The sequence below is a fragment of the Ceratosolen solmsi genome, unplaced genomic scaffold (genome assembly GCF_000503995.2).
Source record: "Ceratosolen solmsi marchali unplaced genomic scaffold, CerSol_1.0 scaffold33, whole genome shotgun sequence".
NCBI classification, from domain to species: domain Eukaryota; kingdom Metazoa; phylum Arthropoda; class Insecta; order Hymenoptera; family Agaonidae; genus Ceratosolen; species Ceratosolen solmsi.
Genome location: NW_011948438.1, coordinates 2,171,961 through 2,197,145, shown reverse-complemented (window position 1 = coordinate 2,197,145; position 25,185 = coordinate 2,171,961). Strand labels below are relative to the sequence as shown.

At 34.2% G+C, this 25,185-nt stretch overlaps 3 protein-coding genes across 3 annotated transcripts in view; 1 reads left to right on the top strand and 2 right to left on the bottom strand.

Annotated features, from left to right (window-relative positions):
* Nucleotides 1–3,876, bottom strand: part of LOC105365366 (glucose dehydrogenase [FAD, quinone]) — a 7,252-nt gene extending 3,376 nt beyond the window's left edge. The window contains exons 1-3 of the mRNA XM_011503509.1: nt 3,705–3,876; nt 2,545–2,759; nt 312–708 (exon numbers count right to left, since the gene is read on the bottom strand). Coding sequence (XP_011501811.1) covers nt 312–708; nt 2,545–2,759; nt 3,705–3,829 — 737 coding nt within the window. The 5' untranslated portion in view covers nt 3,830–3,876. The remainder of the gene's footprint in view (nt 1–311; nt 709–2,544; nt 2,760–3,704) is intronic.
* Flo2 (flotillin-2) overlaps nt 1–25,185 on the top strand; it is a 185,060-nt gene that overhangs the window by 138,226 nt on the left and 21,649 nt on the right. The window lies entirely within an intron of this gene.
* Nucleotides 20,099–25,185, bottom strand: part of LOC105365367 (glucose dehydrogenase [FAD, quinone]) — a 10,912-nt gene continuing 5,825 nt past the window's right edge. The window contains exons 4-7 of the mRNA XM_011503510.1: nt 23,836–24,026; nt 22,611–23,068; nt 21,553–21,724; nt 20,099–21,076 (exon numbers count right to left, since the gene is read on the bottom strand). Of these exons, the coding sequence (XP_011501812.1) occupies nt 20,205–21,076; nt 21,553–21,724; nt 22,611–23,068; nt 23,836–24,026 (1,693 nt within the window). The 3' untranslated portion in view covers nt 20,099–20,204. The remainder of the gene's footprint in view (nt 21,077–21,552; nt 21,725–22,610; nt 23,069–23,835; nt 24,027–25,185) is intronic.

The window sequence follows — 25,185 nt, the reverse complement described above, 5'->3', positions numbered from 1 at the left end:
AATCTACTAAATTTATTATAGCAAATCAAGTATCGATCATAAAATTAGGATTAATGGAAATGTTAAATTACTTAAAATTTATTAGTACTTAATTCTGTAAGGAGGCTTATATTTACTACAGAATTATCAATATTTTATTGCTGCACAACGTTTAATTTACTTCTTGACTTTTATAAACGAAATGATTTTATAAATGTTGAGATCCCTGTATCCAACTCGGCATTAAGGATCATTCTGAACAATTACGAGTAATATCGATCAACCAAGCGCCGCTGCGTTCGAACGGCTTCGAAGTGACAAAAAATCAGTACCTGGAAGTGGTTCCCCTCATTCCGTCCTGAGTGAGCATCGGCGCCACCATAAATCCCGTCTGCGAGGTGTCGCGCAGACCCGAGATCCTGTAGCCGAGCTCGGCCGCGGCATTCAGCATTTCCTCGGCGAAATACGGCCGATGGCCGAAGTAATCTATGGTCATCGGAGCGCCCGTATTGATCTTCTTGAACATCTTGTTCCTGGCGAACTCGGGACTGATTGGATTCTCCGCCCGTTCGAAGTACTCTTCGAGCTCCTTGTAGGACCAGCCCGGGTTACCCATCCGCTCCCATTCGTCGTAAATCGACGGGTGTCCCCGAACGTACATCATACCGTACATGCCACCGGTGCCCGAGACCATTTTGCCCCGCGGCCACGAGCAAACACCGCCGTTCTCTGGAACCAACAGACACAAGCGAATTAACCACCCGTTTGTACACCGCCGTTCTCTGGAACCAACAGACACAAGCGAATTAACCATACTTACGAATTAATTATACTTGCCTGGCTTACACAAAGTCTGTATAGGTCTTCCTTAATATCCTTTGCGACTGTATTATCGACAAAGCTATAATTATCTATTATAAGCAGTTTAACGTTGCTAGATAAATGGAAATTTATTGGGATATTTGTAGAAAAAATAATGAATTATAGCATTTTTAATATTTGCATCTTGCAACTCGATTTTTCAATCATTATATATTTATGCTTGAAAACTTATTTTTATTGCTGTAAATATTGCACGGTTCGTTATATGAATAAAGAGAATATGAATAAAGAGATCTTGCAGAGGTCTTGATGAAAGCTTATCGTTCCCAATCTTTTAGCCATCAATGCCTATTCAATGGTATTTTAAAATTAACAAACGATTATAAATTGCCATTTTCTCGAATATTTAGCAATTTTAATTCCTTCCTTATTCCCGATTCAGACAAATTAAGGCATTGCATACTAAACAGCTCAAGGCTATGATTAAAAATAAAGCATTGAAAAAGCTATTTAAACGAATATTCCTGAAACTCCTTTAACTCATATGCAGAAGAATATATTTCAATAATTAGAGTATTTTAGCTTTAGTATCTATTAAAATGTTCGATCTGTTTTTTTTTGCTTCGCTTTCATTATATGCAGGTGTAAGCATCATAATGTTTTTTTAATAAGAGTACTCATTGTAAGCTCACGAAAAGTCGATGCATTAAGTGAATTTAAAACCTTATAGGATTTTGTTCAATTTCATAAAAATCAAAACATTAAAATAATTCTCGTTAATAATTAAAATGTCTGCATGTACACAAATATCATTCGACTTTTTAATAAGCATTTACGAATTATAACTACCGGACGAACTATAAGCACCTGAGAATTGCATTAATATTTACATTAAAAAAATGATAAGTGTATATGATATTTTATTTTAATATGTTCAAACGGTACTTTGAATGCCCGCATAAAACCTTTTATAAACAAAAGTTGCTTTTAATTTAGAGCACAATATAAGCTGGTAATGTTCACCTTTCATCTAAATTAAATATATTCTTAATGGGGTATAATATAATTCCTGGCAAATAACTGTAACACTCACTGCTTAAAAAAATATTAAAATATACTACATTAACTGAAGGCTGTTTCATTGAAATTGTTGTGAAAGTTGAGAAAGAGAAAACTTTCGTTTCATTAACGCAGCCTCAAAAATATTACATAGATTAAAGATAATAGATTTAAAATAGATTTAAGATTAAAATTTTCAAAAATGAACGATTAATTAACGAATGAAAGATAAATCGGTTAAAATTCCAAAATCCAATCTAAGAAAATTTGAATTATTAAGTTATTGTGCTTGTATTAACAAAACAAAAAAAAAACAAAAACAAAAAAAAAATTAATTATTTATCTTCAGAATGTGTAAATTCATTTCTTTTGCCGAAGAAATATAATTTTCTAATATATAAATTAAATCTTTATCTCAAACTACAATCCCGCCCGACACGATAATTTACGCAAAACGTAAATCAGTAAGTTTACAAATATATGTTAATACATTCATTTATTGAAACCTTAAGTATCCCTTTATTAAATTAATGAATCGATCGACTTATAAGTGATAAAAATTAATCTCTATAAGAGTTCGCGAAGAGGCTTTTTCCTCGTTACATCATAATGAATCGTTCAATTCATAAATAATTAATGGCACAGTTAATATACTCGAAATGATAATAATTTGTAAAGAATTACCGAGGCAAGCGGTTGGGTAAGGTTGGGTCGGTTCAGTCAAATATTTCCAATCAAGAGAGGAATTTATCGCACTAAACGATAATCCCGGAAGTGAAGTTAGCGTTGGTTCTTCCGGTCCAGCTTCGACCAATAAAACTTGCCATTGCTGATTGTCGCTCAGTCTCTTCGCTATTATAGGGCCGGCAACACCCGCTCCCACAATAATAAAGTCAAACCTGCATAAATAATTATATGCTTGCTCACTGAATTGAATACTCAATCATTTTTAATACTGTGGCTTGAAAATTTTCTTTGAAAGAAGATTCTAGTACCTTGATTCGACGTAATAACATTATACGTTATACATAAAACTTGAATGATAGACATAATAATTTTTACTATAAATAAAGAGAAAATATTAATAAAATTATAAAAATAGAAAATTATAATAAGGGCACGTATAATTTGTTCGAATTTTGATTTAAAAAAAAAAAAAAAAAAAAAAAAAAAAAAATTATAAAATTTAAGTGCTCATAATTTTCATGAAATTAAAAAATTATATTTATACCTATGCTCCCTGCTTGCACATTCGATTGACGAAATATTTCATTATATTGTATTAATTTGACTGAAATAATCATTTTCACAAATAGCAGTATGGCATAAAACATTAAATACGTTGTTTTTATTAAATTTATTAGTATGTGGTGCAAATAAAAATAAAAATCTTTAAAGTAATATTTTTCTTTCACACCATACTATCGTCACTTGAATAAATTTATTTAAACTTTATATATTTCCCTTTAAATGAATTGTTCGTATACGTTATACGTAACATAATAATTTCGTATTATTTCGTTCATTAATAATTGATTGAAGCAGTTAGCAAATTACAGGCGTACCAATTAAGGAATAAAGAGACACGATAATCATTGCAAAAAGAAAAAATATATTATCGTAATAATTAACTTTAAATCTTTCTTTTTACCCCAATCTTTGAATATTTATACAGAGCTAGGAATCTGAGTCGAGCAAGAGAAATGTAAAGCAGTCAGAACATTAAGGAAATTACTAATTTCGTTATTTCACTATTAATTTTCTTATCAACGTTTGACTCTGTATCTGTCTGTCTGCCTGGCTCTGTGGGAGTGCGCCCGTGCCTACGTGTTTGTGACAGTTACCAGTCCCGGGGTGGAAGAGTGTCAGTCCCCGCCCTTCGGCAAGGGTCAGCCAGATCACACTGTGACATCACAAGCGTCTGCAACATCGTCATGAAGGATCTGTGTCTGCCGCAAGCCGAGTTCATATAGACGGTGTCGTTGAATTTACACTGACAGCATTGCCTATTTTGCAATTTATCCATAATCTTGGAATTATAATCATAGAACGAATCCACCTAAAATCGTCCAATATTAATATCGTAAATTTATTTTATGCCTATTAATATACAATTTACTTTTAAGATACCCCTACCTCCCTTTATTATACTTGTGACGTATGCTAGATAAGCGAAAAATCCGGACAATAATGCATTCGTTGTATATTTAATAATGGGCCTATACTTATTGATACTCTAAATAAAGAATTTATTGATTCGACTAAAAACCTCATTCTTACGATACTTTTATCTTATGTGATAACTTACATTATTTACTCCCAAGTTTGTCAAATGTAAGAATAAGTTATATATAATTTATTTCAAATTGTTATAACGCATGACAGATCGCATGAGCCAAATGTATTTAAAATGATTTGTTTAACTTGCCATTTATCAAATAAATATAGCTATGAGATTTGTCGGCGTCATCCGTTTGACAAATGGCTCCCCCCCCCCACCGGCCGTTTCAATGTGCGTTCATATATCATAAGACAACATCTAGCTTCTCTTCACGAAAAAATTGGAGATCAATGATATTGGTTCATTGAGATGTGTAATGAACAAAGGAATGAGAAGAGAGACAGCTTTATAAGTTAAATCAATTCAACTCTCTCTAGTGTATGGCTAATATACAATCCACGATAATTAATACAAATTTATTTGAACATATCGAATATATGTTAATTATCGTCAAGTCTTAACAAATTGATACGCGTTTTATTAATAAAATCCATTGCGTATAACTAAAAAGTGTTCAATTTGGAATTATTTACAGTCGTTTTACTAAACTGAAATTTAATATAAAAATACCTTATAAAACTAAACTAGAAACTAAATATATATGTATATATATATATATATATATGTGTGTGTGACAATGAAGCCACTAATTTTCTTATAAATAATCAATAACTGTTTCGCACTACTTGTCGTTAATTTAATAAGAAAAACAACATAAGAATAATGTAACTAGCGAGAAATACTTTCATCAGAGGTTTAAAAAAAAAATAAAAAGTTGAAACTGTTAATACCTACTACTTTATTTTCCATTAATAAAAATAGATATTAAATACTAAAAAGCTATTTAAATATAACTAAATTTGCGTGATTTAACATTAGATAAATATAAGCGAAAAAGATTATTACACTTACCCTCAAGCATTCATTAGTTAATATCCAATATCCAATAATAAGGAAGTAAATATTATTTTCACATAAAAGTGCCATGATCCAAACTGAAAACTCATAATGTATTCATTAATTGTTAAAAAAAAAAACTTAATTAACAGAGAAATTATTTATTAAATTATTTCATTCATTTATCAAATTCTTGCTAATTTGACAGTTTTTATTTTAAATTTTAACCTGGCTCGATTAGTTTTCAACCCTGAAAGATTAATTCGGACAAATTTGCGTATGTGTATGGGTGCAGGCAACCCATAATGTCATAATATAATAATGTAATTCTGCAAAATTCGTACGAATCATAATTTCAATATTACATGAATATAATTTTATAAAATGTAAATATTATCAATAGCCCATACCAAAACTAATACGAAAATTGTCGGTTTAATAGAACTGTATGAGATATAAAATTGTACAAAATTAGAATTCAAAATATTTTTGAAGATCTCTCATAATACAATGCAACGCGCCCATTGATAGGTCTCACTCCATAAATTATTTCCCCATATTTCTAAGCGCAAATAAAATCTATTATAATGTTCTTCGGTAGACGAGGGTATAATTTAAAAAAATTCTTCCGCATGTACGAGTTAATAAATCTACAATCATTTTATATAATGTATCTTGTAAAATTAAAGGTGACTCTTTAATCGTAGCTACTTACATGGTAGAATTAATTCTTCTTTGTATTAATGAGAATAAATTTTACTCTTGTGGGCGGGATATTTCTTCTCGTTTATTTTTTCTTTTACTCCATTCAAGTATCAAATAATTTGTTTAAGTTAGTTCAAGTAGATGAAAAATTTTTTAATTTATGATTTTTCACATTACAATAATATCCATTAATTTTGAAAATATTAAAAAATAAAATTTACGACTTAATATTCTTACAGTTGCGGATAATTTCTAATATTTCTTTGCTCTTTTAACGAATATTAAATTAAAAATTAGACATAAAAGTAAAATAAATTATATTAAGACTTAATATAAATCACAGTTAATGTTAGAATATTAATTTTGTTCTAATCTGAAAGAATGATCCAATTTTGTTTATACAATATGTAAAGTAAATCATATATAATATTGTATTTCTACTTCGAAATCTCGAAATGCAAATCGAATAAAAGGCATTAATTATTTACGTAATGGAATTGTGTATATCATATTACTCAAATGCAAATATACGTAATTGAAATATTTTTTGAATATCTAATTGGAGAGTTCTATATAAATAAATTATGCGATAGATGCATTTAGATTATATAAAAGTTTAATTTTTCTTATTATGATGACGAACTTCGGTAAACTTGAGAAAATAATATTTTTTAGTATTTTTGGCTATTTAACGATGATTATAAGTATATTGTCAACATATATTTAGCCACTTACTGTTATAATCTTGTAAGTTAATGAACAATTGGAGATATAATAAAAGTAATCTGTAGCAGCAGTATTAATTTATAGTAATAAGCGACTATAGAATGATGTATTCTATATACATTTTCTCTTTCTACTTTCCATTTACGTATTTCAAGTTTTTCTTAATAAAATTTTAATTAAAAATGGATAAGCTTATGCATATGGAATTGAAGAAATTACATTATCCTATTAACAATATTAATCGTTAATAATATCAGATACTTTATGTAAAATAATATTATACGATAAATAACCATTAATTCTAACTATTAATATAAATGTTTATGTAAATAGCTTTTCATTATCGGAAATTAAAATACCAGCTTTCTAAATATTTTGCATACTTCGAAATGTGTGTGTATATATATATATATATATATATATATATATATATGCATAAGTATGTGTATCTATATTTCTAGCGAAGAGTATAATTGTGGAGAAGAAATTTTAAATACGAATATAGAGGACACTTTTGTTAGATTATTTGCCTGCGTCCTATATTTAGATTTAATTTAATTTACAATATTAGTTGATGAGATAAATGTGAAAATAATTGAAAGCCCATTGGTCAAAGTCAATGAAATTCGCTAATATCATGAATTCAATTATTATTTAGGCATAAGAAAAGATGAGGTAATAGACGTTTTAAATAGGAAGAAAATGAAATTAAGTGTATAAGTAAATATAATGTTGTCTTACTTCAATTGTTCATCCTGTTAAATAAAAGGTAACTTAAAAAGTCTCGTTAAAAAATATTTGAAAAAGAGCGAAAGACACTTTTGGTGAAAGCCCGATTACACACTAAGACTTTATGGAAGCAACTGGGATGCAACTGCAGAGTCGATGAGATGCCAAGAGAATATATCGTCAGCTCACTGGCTCTGCTTTCGTAAAAAGTCGCGATAAGAGCATTACCCCCCCCCCCACTACCTTCATATTCTTCTCGGGTATTCGAGGTTATTTTTAATTCCTTTCTCATGATGAGAGAAATGAAAAAATCATCCTAAAGTAGATTAAGCAGTTGAAATTTGTAAGTAATTGTAATTATGTATTTGGGGCATTGTAGTAGTAAATGTACGAATTATATAGTACATTAAGTTCGTACATTATTCGGGCTGAGCAATTTCATTTTGGAATTTTGAAAAAAAATATGTCGTACAATCAATCAATGCTCTCGCCACTTTCATTGAATATAATATGCGAATATCTTACGTATACATACTCACAAACAGTGGATCAAACGTTGAATATTTTATGAATAATTCAGCGTGCAGAGATAGTTTAACAAATGCTTAAACTATATACGTTTTTTAATATATCTGTACGGAAATAGTCTTTTTATAAAACTGTAAATTATTTTTTATAACCATAAATTACATAGACAATGAGAATTGGAACGTTTTCAAAAATTCGCATAGAGCTTTGTTTAATGATCGCATAATGAAAACTTTTAAGAAACAGTTGGCTTGATATTCGATTGCAATTGTCCTCACTTAATTATCGATTAAACTATTCAAAAAGATCGAATAACGTGGATAAGATTCGAGTTGAAATTCATCATCAAATTAGATTTACTTGAATTTGCGAATAATCTTATTGGGCTGAAAATATAACATTTTATACAACATTATTTTACATACATATTGTTAATAACATAGATCGATAAAAGAAGAAAAAAATTTTTTTGCCTTAATTATCGAAGATTATTTAATTATTTTCGATGGATTTACTTAACCGAAATATTTTGAGGTAATTTCGGTATCGCGTCTGTTAAATAAATAATAGCAATAATTATATATAATTTCAAATACAACATATCATTTTCCTTAAAATGTAATTTTAGTAAAATAATCAAAAGTATTTGATCAATAATCAATATTAATAATCAATTTGTCGCTCGATCGCACGATAAAAGTTAAAACTCAACGATATTTCGTTTACTGTCGGAAGAATATTTAAATAACATATTTAATATTACATTAACCAAGTGATTTTTGCAAACAATCGTTATAATAAAACGCCAACGATAACAACGATTTATTATAATCTACAAGTCATGCGCAAATAAACGAAGAATCACATTAAGCTTAAAGATAAACTATTAAAAATAAAGAGAGAGAGAGAGAGAGAGAGAGAGAGAGAAAAGAAAAGAAAAGAAAAGAAAAAAAAACGTGTATATTTAAAAGTTTTATCAAATTTCGTAAACAAACATTAAATATGACGGAAGTGTGGGACTTAAAAAACATTTATAAATTAAAAATCATTCATTATCATCAAACCGGATATTCTTTCACCAATAAAAAACATACGGCCGAAGATGAGAAATAAGAATTTGAAAATATGGAATGATGCTCTTAATAATTATTCCAATATCAAAATACTAAATGAATGATTATTTTACAATTGGTATACAGATTGGAGAGCGTAAAATGTTTATTTTACAAAGGTAAGATAACATTACTTTTAATGCAGAATAGCAAATTTGACTAGCAAGAAAGGCAGTATAGCATAAACAATTCAATGATCGTCAAACACCTTTTGTAAAAATTATCGATAAATTTTTAATAAATTCAGCGATAACTGCAATTGTATGAATTATAACGAACGCGCCAGAATAAAGTAAGAGAGCGTGCTGTGCCATTATAATAAAATACTAGCCTCTTTCCTGATAAAACCGTCGAGATTACAATAAATATGAAAATGATACATGCAACTAACGAAATAAGCCTTCGCCGTTTACGAAAAAGTAACGCGTTTGCGAATATATTTGACAGAGTGTCGGCTTAACTAAACGTTTAATTAAATCGACGAAATGTCGCGATTGATAGGAAGTATTACTATTATGAATATTACAATCCTAATATATAAAATACATTTATCGCTTAAGCTTAAGCTTAACGCCTCGACAACATTATCCACATTTTATCGACTACCATCAATAATTTAACGATGGATACTCGCGTTCGCAAGATTATGCTCTCATCTACATTGTGAACGACGAAATTCAGCTTCCGCCAGCTATATAAATGCTATTTCCATTAAGCGAGTAAATAAATAGCAAACGCTATGTTAAAAAGTCTCGCGAATCCATCAAATCGAAACTCTAAACTTCCGAAATCAGTGAAAATCGCGCCTCCCATAGTCAACGCGACGTCCATAATCAATAAATCCATGGCGGTTACGATCAAAGCTCAAGTACTTCCCACCATTATTATATCCCACCAGCAGCGAATTATTTAATTGCAAGACCGGCCTCTTCCTTCCCACTTTAGAGGCTTGTCAACTGGTGTCTCCTCGTCGTCCTCCTCGAGGATTCTTGAACCTCGACTGGGCTCGCAGTCGTCGCGGAGCAACAGCTTCGGTCCCCGGATAGCGGGGGCGGCGGTACGTCAGCGACTGCCAGTCGTCCTTGATCATGTCGGCGCCCTTCTCCGCGATCATGATCGTCGGGGCGTTGGTGTTGCCGGTGACGATGCTCGGCATGATCGAGGCGTCGATCACCCGCAGGCCCCGCAGACCCCGTACGCGCAGCCGCGAGTCCACGACCTTCGATAATACAGTGTGATTAGGGGGTGGGTGACTGGGTGGGGGGAGCTCGATAGAAAAAGGGCGGCTGCACCGTGATGAGACGAGACTTTTGGGGGATGCGAATGTGAGGCTCGAAACTTTCCGTGGCTTATCAAAGGCACGCGCACTTTCTCATTTCTCGTCACTCGATTGCTAATATTCACGTAACGTTCTCGCTCCCTCCCTACCCATTCGCTAATTTCCATTGCATAATGATCGTCGGCCTTACAAATTTAATTGAATATCGTTAATATCACTATGCGCTAAATAATTTTATAGCGCGCGAATTCAAAGCTTCAGCCGAGAGAGTGCGCTTGTGATATTATGTGAACGAATGTACCGACAATGTATGTTTAAAGTCTTTTGAGTAGGGCGCTTTGATAAGTGTAGAAAGTTTTCAATCGGAGTAAATTCGTAAGAATCTCATGCGAATAAAGACAACGAATGGTTAATATCGTTTTGCGATTCTTAATTCGTGCAATGTTTATCAAGTCTTTAATTTACATATCTAGAGTGTAATTTGTAGCCTCTTCGTACGCATAGTGATTACAGTTTAACTGAAGCTTCACCTCCCACATTATTTAATAATTACTTAAATTGTTAGTTTATAGAATTTATGCCTCTACAAATACCTGATACCGACTAGTTTTTTGTTTTTCTTTTTTTAAGCAAAATTTCATATTAAAAAATTATTATATGTTTCGTTATGTACAAGAGAAAAAAAAATTACCCCCCTCCCCCCTCCTACTTGCCGAATGTATCGTTAATTGACCATTTTTGACATTTCAGGTGAGATATGGAGATTTTTATTTTACAAAACCCGTCATCATCATCGTGTAAGTCTAATCATACTATTAATAATCATAAAAATTTTCATGCATTGGACATTATGAGAAATGTTAGTTTAAATAGCATTTTACTTGACTTTATATTGAAATAAATAGATATAAAAATGTATGAATCGTTGGCTTGCTCATAAAAGGAGCATTTGAGTCGCATTTCTATAACTTCAAATTACATAACTTCAAAATATGCACTTAATATTAGCCTGAAAGATGGATTAACCGAATTGTTGCACATTGTTGTTTCGTAGTTTTATAGAAAATTGCGACAGATCGCACCGTCGAGCTCACTCGAGATTTTTATTACTATTCACAGCTTGTGAAAAGAAAAATGTTACGTTAACTTGTGCAATAAATTGATACCAAAGCGGAAGAAAAACACACGGTAAATATCATAAAAGTTTTTCATTTAACATTCGATAGAACATATAACGATTTAATTCAGCAGTTTCATAGATTATGAAAATTAAAGAGACGTAGGACAGATATTTTCGAGTTATATTCTTATTGTACACGTTGAAATGAGGAAAACTTAGTTTCGTCTCGAATATAAAAGTCACATTTGAATTTTCAAGAAAGTTTAATAGTTATAGATCGTTTCGGTAAATTAATTTTATAATTTATCCTTATGAATAAATAATTCTTAATAATAAAACTATATAATCCGCGGCTTAAACTTTCTAGCTATAAAAGCTGTAAAATAGATTTGCATATTTTAATAATAAAGACTGATAAATTCATGCGTAGAGTTAAAAGTTATGAATAATACACGAGCACCATTTGGCTCAAATATTATTCGCATTCGATGTTGAAAATAATAAAATTAATAATGTTGATTAAGTGCTCGATTGGCTTCCGAGAGAGTCGAGTGTAGTTTTAATTTAATTTGCCGTATGTACTTGTGCATAGATTATACACTAAACATTATTACTCAAAACGTTATTTATGTATAAAATAATTTCAGTTTCGTAACATCATGGTGAAAATAAATGTAATCTATAAATATTTCAAACATTAAATCTTACATTATTCCATTATAATAATCATTAGCTCATATTAATAACAGAAATACATTGATAAGCTCATTTTACATATACCACCTGTACAATAGAAAAGGATAAGTTAGACTGGACTGCAATTTATAAATGTTAAGAGCTTGAACAACAACAACAGCAACAACAAAAATTAAAAAAAAAAAGAAAACAAACAAACAACAAACAAACAACAATAATGAAATGTTTGTAGGAAGCTGTGATTTTAACAGATTTAGAAGTTTGCGATGAATTATACAGCTCGACAATTTGCCATTACGATAATTATTTGACAAGTGTAGGTGCGATCGTTGTTGCCATTTCATTAGAACTTGCAACGAAAACGTGAAATTGTGAAAAAAAAACAGCTTATTAGTTAGTCCAGTAAAAGTAGTAAAGCGACTAGACAGAGACAGACAGAGAGAGAGAGAGAGAGAGAGAGAGAGAGAGAGAGATCGTAGAGTAAGGAGGACGAATGCGAATACGAACTGCCATGGGATCGAGGGTAGGTCCCATTTTGCAAGTTCCAGTGGGATGGTAAATGGTCATCGTGTAGTGGCGAGCCTGGCAGCGCAAGTAATCGTCGGAGCGGAACTCGTGCTGGGCGCACTCCTCGATGACGTGATCGTTAGCCCGAGCGTTTATCGACCTCATGGTCGGGCTCTCGCTCATCCGGTGCACGAACTTTGCCGCTTCGACCTTCGATCGGGACAGAGATAAGTTATTGAGAAGCGGCGAGGATAGACGATCGAAGCTGCTGCAACGCGATTTCTATTGCTTCGAGACACCCCTCCCCCAACCCCTAACCCCATCCCTATTCACCAACGGGAGGTAAATCGTTGCGGGCGTGGTCGGAAACATGCACAGTCGCATATAAAGTAAAATTGCCGAATGACTCGGTTAGCGCAACTCGCTGCAATTCGACAGCGAATGGATAGTCTTTGATAGGGAATTAAATAGTAATGATCGAAAGCCCTTTTAATCGCGAGTTGATGATTTTTATCTTTACTCGGTCGCGTAGTTTACAAAATTGGAAATGAAGTTGTCCGTTGACATGCAGAATTTTTTATGGATAAATACCATTAGCATTTCGATTTGATACTGCGGAAAATTCGAACTCGTAATAGCCGATATAACATGTATATCCGTTATGCCAATAAATGGCAAAACGATGTTGTAAAGAGGAGTATTGGATAACGTTCTTTCTCGAACTTTAAATAAATATTTTGGTCACACACATATGTATGAATAAGAGTTGAAAAAGTACGTACAAGGACGTCGAGATCGCGGGGATCGTCAAAGTAATTTGGAACAATAATAGGTGGCTGCGTGGGATCGGCGTTACGCAGTTTCACGTATCCTTTACTTCGTGGCCTCAGCAGCAGGGGAATCGCCGTATAAGTGTCCTTGTAGAGGTCCTCTTCGAAGAGGTTGGCGAAGAAGTTGTCGTCAAGGCCGCAGCCTCGCTTACCGAAAAGTCCTCCATCCGCGTTGTCGGACGCCGAAGCCAAGAATAGTTGCACATCCGGGTAGTCCTCCTCCAGCGTCATATTGTTGTATCTGCGGATAAAAGACGATAAACAACGATGTTTATATTTTAATGGCGAGTGACGCGTTTTTAATCCTTGGGTCACTTGTAGAGCAGCTGAAGAAGTCTCGGAAATAACGATCGAAATGACCTTCTCGTACTTTAAAAGACACGCACACACTTTCTGTGTGGCTTTCTCTCTAGACTTTGCACGGATTTTCCGTGTGTATATATATATATTTATATACGCGCACGCGCGCGCGCGCACGCACACACACGCACACACACACACACACACACACACACACACACACACACACACACACACACACACACACACACACACACAGGCACATTGATTCGTGACATTTCATGACACGTGGACATGTGGAATATTGTATGAAGTAAGCATCGTAGAATCAATATTAATCTTTAAGGTAAGATTAAATAATTCGTTTTTCAACAATAATTATTCATCCAAATTATAATAGTTGTTTGTTAAAAATAAATCATTGAAATATTAACATTTAATAATAGACTTGTCATGGCATTTTTGACTGGCAATTGATTTTAAAGCAAAATTTTGTAAATTTATCCACGGAATTCGCAATCAATTTTATACAAAATCTGTCTTGCGCTCGAATCCTTATTTTCTCCATTAGTTTTAACTACAATGATAAGTGAAGTAAATTGAAAATGCATTCTATATGTAATTACCGGGAAATTATTGTATGTAAGGAGTCGGAGAATGATTGAACAAAGAAGCTTATGTAATAAATTAAAGTCGGCGTAAATTAATCGTACATAAATAAATGCTTGGGCGCTCCCTCGAGCTCTGCCGACCCAAAATCCATGTCATGACCAGGCCCCAAAAAAACCGCCGCGTCTATTACATTTACGAATGTATAATTAAGTCGTAAAACACCATAATCAAAGTCCGCGACCGATGTTCACTTTGACACTTAACGATTATTAAGCGATCGTTCGGAGATTCAACCTACTTGGTGTTTACGAACGCCATGGCCTCGCACTCCGGGACCATATACAGCGGTCCCGTCGTGTTCTTCGTAAACTCGAGCATCGCCCTTAAGGTAAGGAGCTTCGGCAGCACGAACGAGAACTCCTTAGGACTGTTGGGTGGGTAAGGCGGATCGATGAGGTACGTCAAGCCTCCCATGGCCACATGATCTTGGAGATTTTGCCCGACCCCCGGCAAGTTTTGCACGACCGGTATGCCGAGATCCTCGAGGTGCTGCCTCGGTCCTATGCCGGAAAGCATGAGCAGCTGAGGCGACTGGATGGACCCTGTCGACAGCACGATCTCGCAGTTCGCGTGTACGACGTAAGTCTGCCGACCCTGACGGAACTTAACGCCGTGAGCGAGCTTCGCTTCTCCGTCGACGAGGACCTCCTCCACGAAGCTATGGGTTGCAATATGAAGATTCTCGCGCTCGTAACAGGGTCTGAGGAAGGCCTTGGCCGCGCTGCACCTGAGACCGTCCCTCAGAGTGCCGTGGGAATAGGTGAAACCAGTCTGCCTCGCGCCATTAACGTCGACCACCTCGTAGCCAAGCTCGCCACCAGCTCGCAGAAAGTACTCGGCTATGGGACTTTGGTACCTAGGAAACGAGTCCCCGTAAGTGAGTGTACTCCTTACGTCGACGTCGACGTCGGCGATTGTATCGCTCGTTACGGGAGAATAGGGTGTGAAAAGTAGACCGTTGTCCAGGTCATACGTTCGATCGTTCCGCCTCATCGTCGGAGCGTGGACGAGGGGGGTTGGGATGGTATGGATAAGTATTGCGCGGACGATACCTGAATCTCTCGATGCTGAGGGGCCCGCCTCGGGCATGGTATGGCGAGTCGGCGAGTTCCTCGATCCTATTGTCCTCGGACTTGGTGAAGTAGGGGAGCAGGCTCGCGTAGTCCCATCCGGGGTTGCCCATCTCGCTCCAAGCGTCGTAATCGCGCTTGTTGCCGCGCACGTAGAGCATCGCGTTTAGGACGCTCGAGCCACCGAGGACTTTACCCCGGGGCCAGTTGCATCGGCGGCCCTTCATCGCGAGGCAATAACCGGGCGCGGGCTCCGTCTTAAACTGCCAGTCCATCGAGGAGAGCTGGAGGGTGGGGAAGATAATAGGCACGTCGGAGAGGATGGTCTCGTCGCCGCCAGCCTCCAGCAGGAGGACCGTCCAGTTGGCGTTCTCGGAGAGGCGCGAGGCGACGACGGAGCCGGCTGAGCCGCCACCGACGACGACGAAATCATAGCGCGCGAGGAGCTCGGGACCCGCGCGCGGACGTACCCGATGCTCCCGGTCGACGATGTCCCGGCGCATCAGGATGATAAGGAGCCGCAGGACGATGAAGAAGCTCAGCTCCGAGCCGTAGGAGAGGGCGATACGCAGCGCCGAGTAGGAGCCGATGAGCGTCATTGGTTCGGCGCACGATGGTTCGCGAGCGTCCAGTCGCCGATGGAGTCCCGAATCAGTGCGCCAGTGTCCACCTCGAGATCATCCGAGGACTTGGCCACTGCGTTTTTCACGGCGAAGTTGACCTGGCCAGGGCGAGGGCCAGCGGCCCTTTCGATGTCATTACGCACTGGTGGTGGGTCTCTCGAGCGGTCAGCGACAAATGCCAATTTAACATCCGGCTCGGCAAATATTTCCCAGTGTGTCGAAAGTCCAATTATGTAATTATAAATATTGATACGTGACGGCTCGCTTCGTCAATATTGTTGCGCGTTAAATGTATTTTTATTGCTCCTCTGTGTCGCGCGGCCAAAAATTGGCTTGAATTTTATCGATTACCTACACTATTACATTGCACAACCGAGCACGTCTTAAGTTTGCAAAGCAATCGAATATTTACACAAACAGTAAGGAAATTTATTAAATTCCATGTAAAATACAACAATTACGAGCAACATTTTTCATACCGTGCGTACGTGCTTGCATGCTTGGATGCGTGCGCAGTCTGTAGAAAAGTTAAATAAACATAGCACTGAAGTTTTAAAGTTACAGAATAATAGTAGACACTGTCGTCGTATAAACGTAAAATCAAATTTTTATTAAACAAACAGCACAACGTTCGTTTAACAGTCTAACTTTTCTAAGCAGTGTAAAGCACTGATTTGAAAATTTGAAATAATGGTTCGCGCGCTCTATATAATTACGACTGCCTATTCACTGTTATTCGACTCTATTTATCGCTATTTCAGCGTCGGGCAAAATTTCGATAAATTTTTTTATTTATTTATGTATTTTATGCTTATGTCCTTAAATACGTAGTTCTTTAAAAATCCAACATCGCGAGGAACTCCATTGCACTTCCGAATAATTACTGATTCGGCGTTGACGTGTCCGACGCATCCGAGGCACGTGTTCGTGTTGTTGCGAAGTCAATTATTTTCTGCGTTTTCATGTACGTTTTATTTTCACAACATAATAAGGAAGTAACGCATATGCGAGTTCAAAGACCGCGTTTCTTAAAATGGGGCAGAATTACTGGTCTGGATGAACACTTTAAAAAAAATGCCAAAAGTCCAAGAAGGCTTTTTAATTATAAGAAGAAAAAAAAATTAAAAAAAAAAAAACTAAATGAAAATAAATCCAAGAGTATTTTTTAATTTAATTTCTTTTTTCTGAGATTTTAACGGTATAATTTCAAATTTTTAATCGATAGAAACTGACCGTTTAATTGACAAAAAATAATAGTCAACTAATATTATTTATTTATTTATTGGTTAATATCTACGATTAATATGAGCCAAAAGTTCAAACAAACGTATAAGTTCCACGTTTGAACGAATGCATTAAAGAAAACTAATAAAGGTAAAAGTGTGGCGTAAGAGTCGATATTTATACGCACATCAAATTACATCTTGTAAGCATTTGGATATTTAAAAATTATTATCAAGCACGAAAACAGGAAATATAATATATCACGGTTTCTTTTATAAATAATACAAAATTTTTATTGATTAACAAATAAATTTTATTTACAAATGAATTCTTCCATAACAATATTCTACGATAGCTACATTGTATTCTCCTTAATCAAGATTGATATTTTATATTAATTTCTTTACTATTATTTCAAATGCTGAATATTATTAGATTCTCTGTAATTTATGAAAATATACAAAATTTTGTATACATCGAGATTAGGCATTGAGACCCAATAATTTGTTGAATAATAAACCTCGACTGTACTTATTTACAAATGAAAAATAATTGTTTCAAATCTTCAATCGCAAAGTGTACAATATTATTTTCACGAGTTTTCCCTGGTACAATAATTCTTAACGTCAATTACTTTGTATTAATGCCTACAAAGTGCTTACTAGTTCTAAGCAAATATATAATTTTATTTCTCAAATAGATCGCTGATTTGGCCCAAATCTATTATCCATCTACGCGTATTAATTTACGATTTAACTTTTACTTTTTTAGCAAATTTACAATTTACTCTCACCTTACTTTTTCTAAGAACAAAGTAAAAATATATTACACGCTGTTACGTTTTTATATTATTTTCTATCACATGGCTGCCATGGCAACAGTTCTCCCAAAAAAAGTATTTGAATGTACAATATACAGTATATATAATTTCCCAAAAAAATTGCAAACTTATATGATATTTGTTGACATTAATCTTTAATATTAAATGATTATTTTAAAAGCGATACAAAATTTGAGTAGCAAATGTATTTTTATAAATTAAAAATTTTAAAGAAACTTTATTCATTAATTTCATTCAAATTGATTAAGGCTTTCGCTTACTTTAAATTCCTTCGAGTCTCGGATAATATTCGAGAAGATTTTTTTACCTCTTATCTACAATATGAGAAAAACGCGAAACAAAAATTCTAACTTGTTAGGATTAAGTACATGCTTATAAATACATATTCACACTATCAGCAAGAAAATCGTTATTTACAATATTCAATATAATAATATTATCCAAATTATGTAACTACATGGCTTTGTATGACGACTGCGATTCTTTAAAAAAAACTTAGTGATATGTATTTTAGACTCTAAATCGAGGTACTTTAATTAGAAATAGTATGGTTGATTATCAAAAGAAATCATTGTACATTTTCTATTATATTAAAATATTGATATTTTAAATAATAAAATTATTAAAAATAATTTGTAATAATTACAACGTTAATATAATTTTTCATATTCATAATAATTTAACTATTAATGACTCTCCCCTTTATTTTAATTGTCAATTTCTGAGAATCCGCTGAACAAAGCTTACAAATAACGATCCATAAATAATTTAAATCCTAAATAATACAATAAAACGTATGATTTAATGCATTTGCCATATAATAATCATAATTAGATATTTTTTATGCACAATTATCGAGTGTTGATCAAAAGTTTTGCTATTAAATACTACGCCGATATTTTAGAGGCCAATGTAGTTACTATGATCTTATAAACACTGCAAAATTAAATTAAATTTAAAAAATTTATGGAACAGTATTTTGGTAAAAAAAAAAAAAAAAAAAAAAAATTATATTATTTCTTGATACTTTACACAAAATTTTAACTAATCCATGGCCGATCATTGGCCATAATTTTAAGAAAAAAACTTGCAATCAATCTAACTTATACAGGTATAAGTAAATTCGTATTGTTTAATCATATTTGACAATATTAATTAATACAAAAATCTTATTTACTATCGAAAATTATATTTTATAAGTAAGACTTTATATCTAGTTAAATGATTATTTCTTATTGTATAGTTAAGTTTTAAAGTATCGAGGCATTTATCACTATCGTTTATGTCTACATTAACAATAATTAATCTATTTTTTAAAATGTATTTGTTATCTTTACTAATTCCAATCGTTACATCAAAAAAACAAAAATATGGTAAAATACTGGTTTCGTTTGAATTTTCTCTTTTTTCTTTCATTTTTTTTTTCTCAATCATAATTGCAAAACTCCCCCCCCCCCCCCCCCTCTCTCTCTCTCACTCTCTCCCTCTCTCCCTCTCTGTCTGTCTGTCTCTCTTTAAGGGTTAAATATAAATGGAAAATACAAATAGCATAAGCGTTACAATATTTTTACGAAATTACATGACATTAAATTACGTTTGTAATATTTAAATAATTGTACATAAAATTTCATTTGTCAATAGTACGGCCCGTTCCTACTCTCGCCATGGAAGTGATTCATAAAGAAAATCACGTAGAAACTTACATTCACATCAATGGAAATTTACTTTAAAATAATTAAAGATAGTTTCCAAACTTGAAAATACTGGTAAATTTTTCTTACATATATTATGATAAGTTACTGATTACATTTATGCTTAATGAGTGCATTTCACTGGGTGGTATTTTTCGTAAATGGTGCTTGCTTACGAAAGGAATAATATGCACTTCAATAGAGTGTCGCGTTTACGACGCCAATAGATTAATTATTATGATAACAAATCGTAATTTCATAATTTTTGAAAATTTTGACACTATACGTACATTATCGAATGTAAGCGCGCACGCTTTTTTGTGTGTGTGTGTGTGTGTGTGTGTGTGTGTGTGCGTGCGTACGTGCGTGCGTGTGTGTGTGTGTGTGTACATATATATACACGCGAACGACAATTTCACGTGACGTAAAGTGTGAGTTGATTCAATCTTCACGCATACGGATAACGACGAATCTCTCATTCCCAATCCGAGAAATGCCCGATCGCAAATACCATTATCCGACACTTCTCTTCTTCAGCCAGAATTCCTTGATCATGTCGGCGCCCTTCTCCCCGATCATTATAACGGGGGCGTTGGTGTTACCGCTTACGTGACTGGGTATGATGGATGCGTCTATGACTCGTAGGCCCGATAATCCATAAACTTTCAACATTGGATCGACAACGGCCTCGGGATCCCAATACGGCCCCATTTTACAGGTGCCAACGGGATGATAAACCGTGGCCGAGTAGTGCCTGATCATGCACTCCCAGTAGGGGTCAGTGTAGAGCGGTAGGTGCGTGCAGCCAGGGAAGGGTTTGGAATTCATCTCACTGCCGTACTTCCTAAACGCGGCCGTTCGGCTAAGGGCGATGGCGATCTTCACGCCCTCGACGAGGGTCGCCATGTCGCGCGGATCCTTGAAGTAATTGGGGTAGATGAGGGGATGGTCGAAAGGATTTTTGCTACGAAGCTTAATGTAGCCCTTGCTTTTCGGTCTGAGGAGCATCGGAAGTACGCTCCAGACGTCCTTGTTATTGATGTGGCCGAAGACACTGTCGTAAAATCGCTTGGTGAGGCCGTGGATCTTACGGATCTGGCGACCGCCGTCCGAGTTCGTGGAGCCCGATATGAAGTGGAGCTCGATGTCGGGGAAGTCCTGGCTGGCGTTGGCAAACTTGGTGTTGACGAAAGCCAGACCCTCGACGCCACCGAGGACGGTAAGAGGTCCGGTGCCGAAAACCGCGTATTGCAGTACCGCGTTAATGTTGTGCAGCCGGTTCTCGACCATCGATACTTGTTGATTTACCATGAAAGTTAGACCGCCCACGCCTACGTGGTCCTGCAGATTCTCACCGACGTACAAATTCTGGATTACCGGGATTCCTAATCGTTCAAAATTCATTAATCGACGATTAATTGTCGCGCTGTAAGTTATGTAATCCAATGTGTTCATTTCAATGTGTTCAAAATTAAAAAAAAAAAAAAAAAAAAAAAAAAAAAAAAAATACAGATACAGCATCTAATGTGTCTAATGGTCATTTTAAATAATAATTCTCTCAAATTTGTGTTGATAATAATAGAGTAATTACAATTTTTGTACAATTATTTATATTACATTGAAAACTTAATTAACGTTGATAAAGTCAATAACAACAACAACAACAACAACAACAATGGCAATAATAATAGAATAAATAACTATAATAATAATAATAATAATAATAATAATAAGTTAAAGAAGATAATGATGATGATGATGAATATAGTTACGTGTTAAGAAAACGTCAATTTTATATCAAATTTCAATCGTTGCTCTTGTATAATTCAAGTTTTCGCAAGCATTTATGCAAATGACGTACCCAATTTGTTAAGATCTTCCTTTCGTCCAACGCCCGAAAGCATTAAAATTTGAGGCGAATTGATGGCTCCAGCGGATAAAATAATTTCTTTCTTAGCTCGAATGCGGTAGACTACTTCGTCGCGCATAAATTCAACTCCGTAAGCACGTTTACTTGCTGGATCGATCAATATCTAAAATATGAGGGTGCTGAATTAGTTGATTAAATAAACATTTTCACTACTTAAAAGGACTTTAAAGGGGAAAAACTCATAGGTGAGCTTCAAAAAGCTTATATGTTAATGTGAGTTTCGACGAGGAAAAATGAGCGAAAAAAATTGTTTGGATAGCCAAATAGATTAATCGGTAAAAAAAAAAAAAAAAAAAAAAAAAAAAAAAAAAAAAATCTATCATTCATTGAAAACAAGCGAGTAATAATATTAAAGATAATTAAATTTATTGCTACTTAATGATCGTTTAATTCACATTAACAGGTGCTTAATTGAAATATATTAATATATTTCAATAAATTAATTTCAATAAAATAATTCTATAGAACACATGATATGCAAGCTTCGATCATATTTATCTTATAGTGTTTGAGTAATATATGATTTAAATTTTTATGAGCAATAATCGTCTAGTAAAATCGTCGAATAATGTAATTAGAGAATTTTCCAGTAACTATCATCACCATTAAATATAAATCCCTTATACTCTTTATCAATAGCTCTTATTCGTACTCTAATAGTATCGCTTTAATTACTTTAATCACTCGATCGATTCTATATTCAACGTTAAAGGACGAACGTTTCTCCTAATTCGCGAATCAAAATCAGACGAAAATCTTACGATTTTTCGCACTAATTGAACCGAGTCGCTCGTCACTTCCTCGTCGCTTCCCACTCTTAGCTCTCGCAAAAGCATCACCGCAGCCGTAATAATCGACTGAACAAACGACCAAATGCGAATTGAATGCGGAAATGTAAGCGGATAATAATAAACGAGCCGTGTCGTCTAATCCGTTGGACCTCAAAGTCCTATTGACAATGAAATCACGAGACGCCGGCTCTGACGTACCTTCGTCACATGCGAGTTCATAGCAATGTGAAGGTTCTTCCGAAGTCTAGCCGGCCTGAGGAAGGCCTTGGAGGTGGAGCAACGACTGCCACGTCGGATGGTGCCTTGGGCAATCATGAAGCCGCTTTGGTACTCGCCGTTTATGTCGCGGTTCTCGTAGCCCATCTGATGCCCGGCCTTGACGAAGGCCGTGGCCAAGGGCGTCTGCCAGGGCGCCTCCTGGACCGTGAGGTAGCCGCCCTTCGAGTGGTAGGGCGTCCGCGTGAGATAGGGATTATGATTGTCCTCGGACTTTTTGAAGTACCGGAGCACCTCCTCCGATCCCCAGCCGTAGTTGCCCTCCTCCTCCCAGGCGTCGTAGTCGCGCTTATTACCGCGCAGGTAAAGCATGTAGTTGAGGACGCTCGAGCCGCCGAGGACTTTGCCCCGTGGCCAGTTGCACCTGCCGTTCTCCATGGCTGGACCGGAAAATTTTCATTGCCTCGTTATATTATCACGGCACGACGCTTTGATCACATTCTCAGCCAATGGCATTCTTTGGCGGTACTTGGAACGGTACTTCGCCGGATTATTATCGACGCGATAAATATCCCCGATGATTCTAATGTCTTTATGATGGAATGCTGTGCGCATGTTTGCTCGCCCAAAATTAACGACCAAAGCTGAAAATTGCTCGTAACCCTTCGCTACATTCAACCTATTCGCGGTAAATTTATTTCACTTATAAATAATAAATTAAAAAGCCTAATAAAAAAATCAAAATAAAAAAAAAAAAAAAAAAAAAAAAGCTTGAATCCGCCCCTCTTCCCGCCCCCTTTTTTCTCTTTTTCTTTTTTTCATTGACATTAAGAAGCGAGCGATGTCGAAGGATAAATCCGTACGGAACTCTTACGACTGACTTAATAAAGTATTAAGCAGATTCAAATATTTGAGTACGTCTGAATTCCGCTTATAGACATTTTTTAATGTTTAATTTTTATTTGAACAAAATTTTGTATAAACGACAAATAATGTAATATTTCCATTTGTGACCATTGCCATTAAATATGTTTGATAGGCAAAAATATGGAAATTTAAATTACGTTAGAGAGGTTAATTTGGAAAGAGGTTCGAACACAGTGATAAATGCGAAGAAAAAAACAGCGCACTTCGATTATAAGAATTGGCTATAAAAAAAATATAGGTTTAAATGTAATAATATGTAATTTATTCTGAAATCACTTACCCAGACAGGAATCACCTTGAGGTTCGGTTTTATACATCCAATCCAGTTTACTCAATTGTAAATATCCCGCGAGAAGCGGCACATCAGAAATTTCAGTTTCGTCTCCTCCAGCCTCTAATAGGAGAACGTTCCAATTTTCTATCTCGCTTAGTCTACTGGCGACTACCGCACCTGCACCAGCAAATAATAAATCATATACTTTTATTGAAAATCGGAATAATAAGCACTTAGGACGTTAAATTTTCATTAAACAAATATCCTTTCATTTTATGCATTTTCATTTGTGTAAACCATGTAAAATGTATGAATAAACGTCATATCTTGCTCAGATTAATTTCATAGTATTATCTGGTATTATTGTACTGTTAAGAAATTAAAAATCCGTCCGATGCTATAATAATTTAAGGGAATGTTTTAACATGAAATTATAAAGTAAAATATCATTACATTTATAGAAAAACGAGTAAAAGAAAAGTAAATATTCAACGACATCAATTAGGAATTAAAGCGAATTCGTTTGTAGTTTTCTTATTATACAATTATAGCTTTCTTATTTATAATTATATTATTATTTTCTCACTCTCTTTCTCTCTCTCTTTTATAATTAAAGTCGATAATATTTTAAGATAATAATTGTATAAATACAAAAATATGTACGTAACTGATGAAAAATCCCAAAATATTAAAGATTTTTTATAAATATTGTTTGTTAATTCAATTCTCGTTTCACCTGTTTTATCAACTATAATTATTGAATTTATTCACTGTAAACATTGATCGGTATTAAATTCATAAATTAATGTATTTATAAAAAAAAAATGTCAAAACCCTTTATATTGTATTTGTAAAATTCAATTATAACATTAATGTAATAATAAGATAATTGAACGATAAAAAGTATTAACATTAATAATACAATTTATATAAAATACGTGAAAAGCAATCTATTTAGATAAAACACCTAAATTTTTAAATATAATTAATAATCCGACGATAGTAATGATTCACAAATATAAATTACAAAGGCGAATTTAATCATAAACAGCGAAGTTTATAGCGATAAATTTCACGAAGATAATCTGAAAATTTGTTAAATATTAATGCAGCTGTTGGTAAGAATATGAGCTGATAAACTAAATATGAAGTAGATATTTAATATTATTATTCATCAATGTAAAAAAAATATAAGATATAAGAAAGAAAGAAAAAGAGTTATTAGGATAATAATATAAGTAATGATAAATAGACGAAATAGTTCATTCGTGTACATGGAGACGAATTTTAAATATATAAATAATATTTAATCATTATCTTTATATATATATATATATATATATATATATATATATA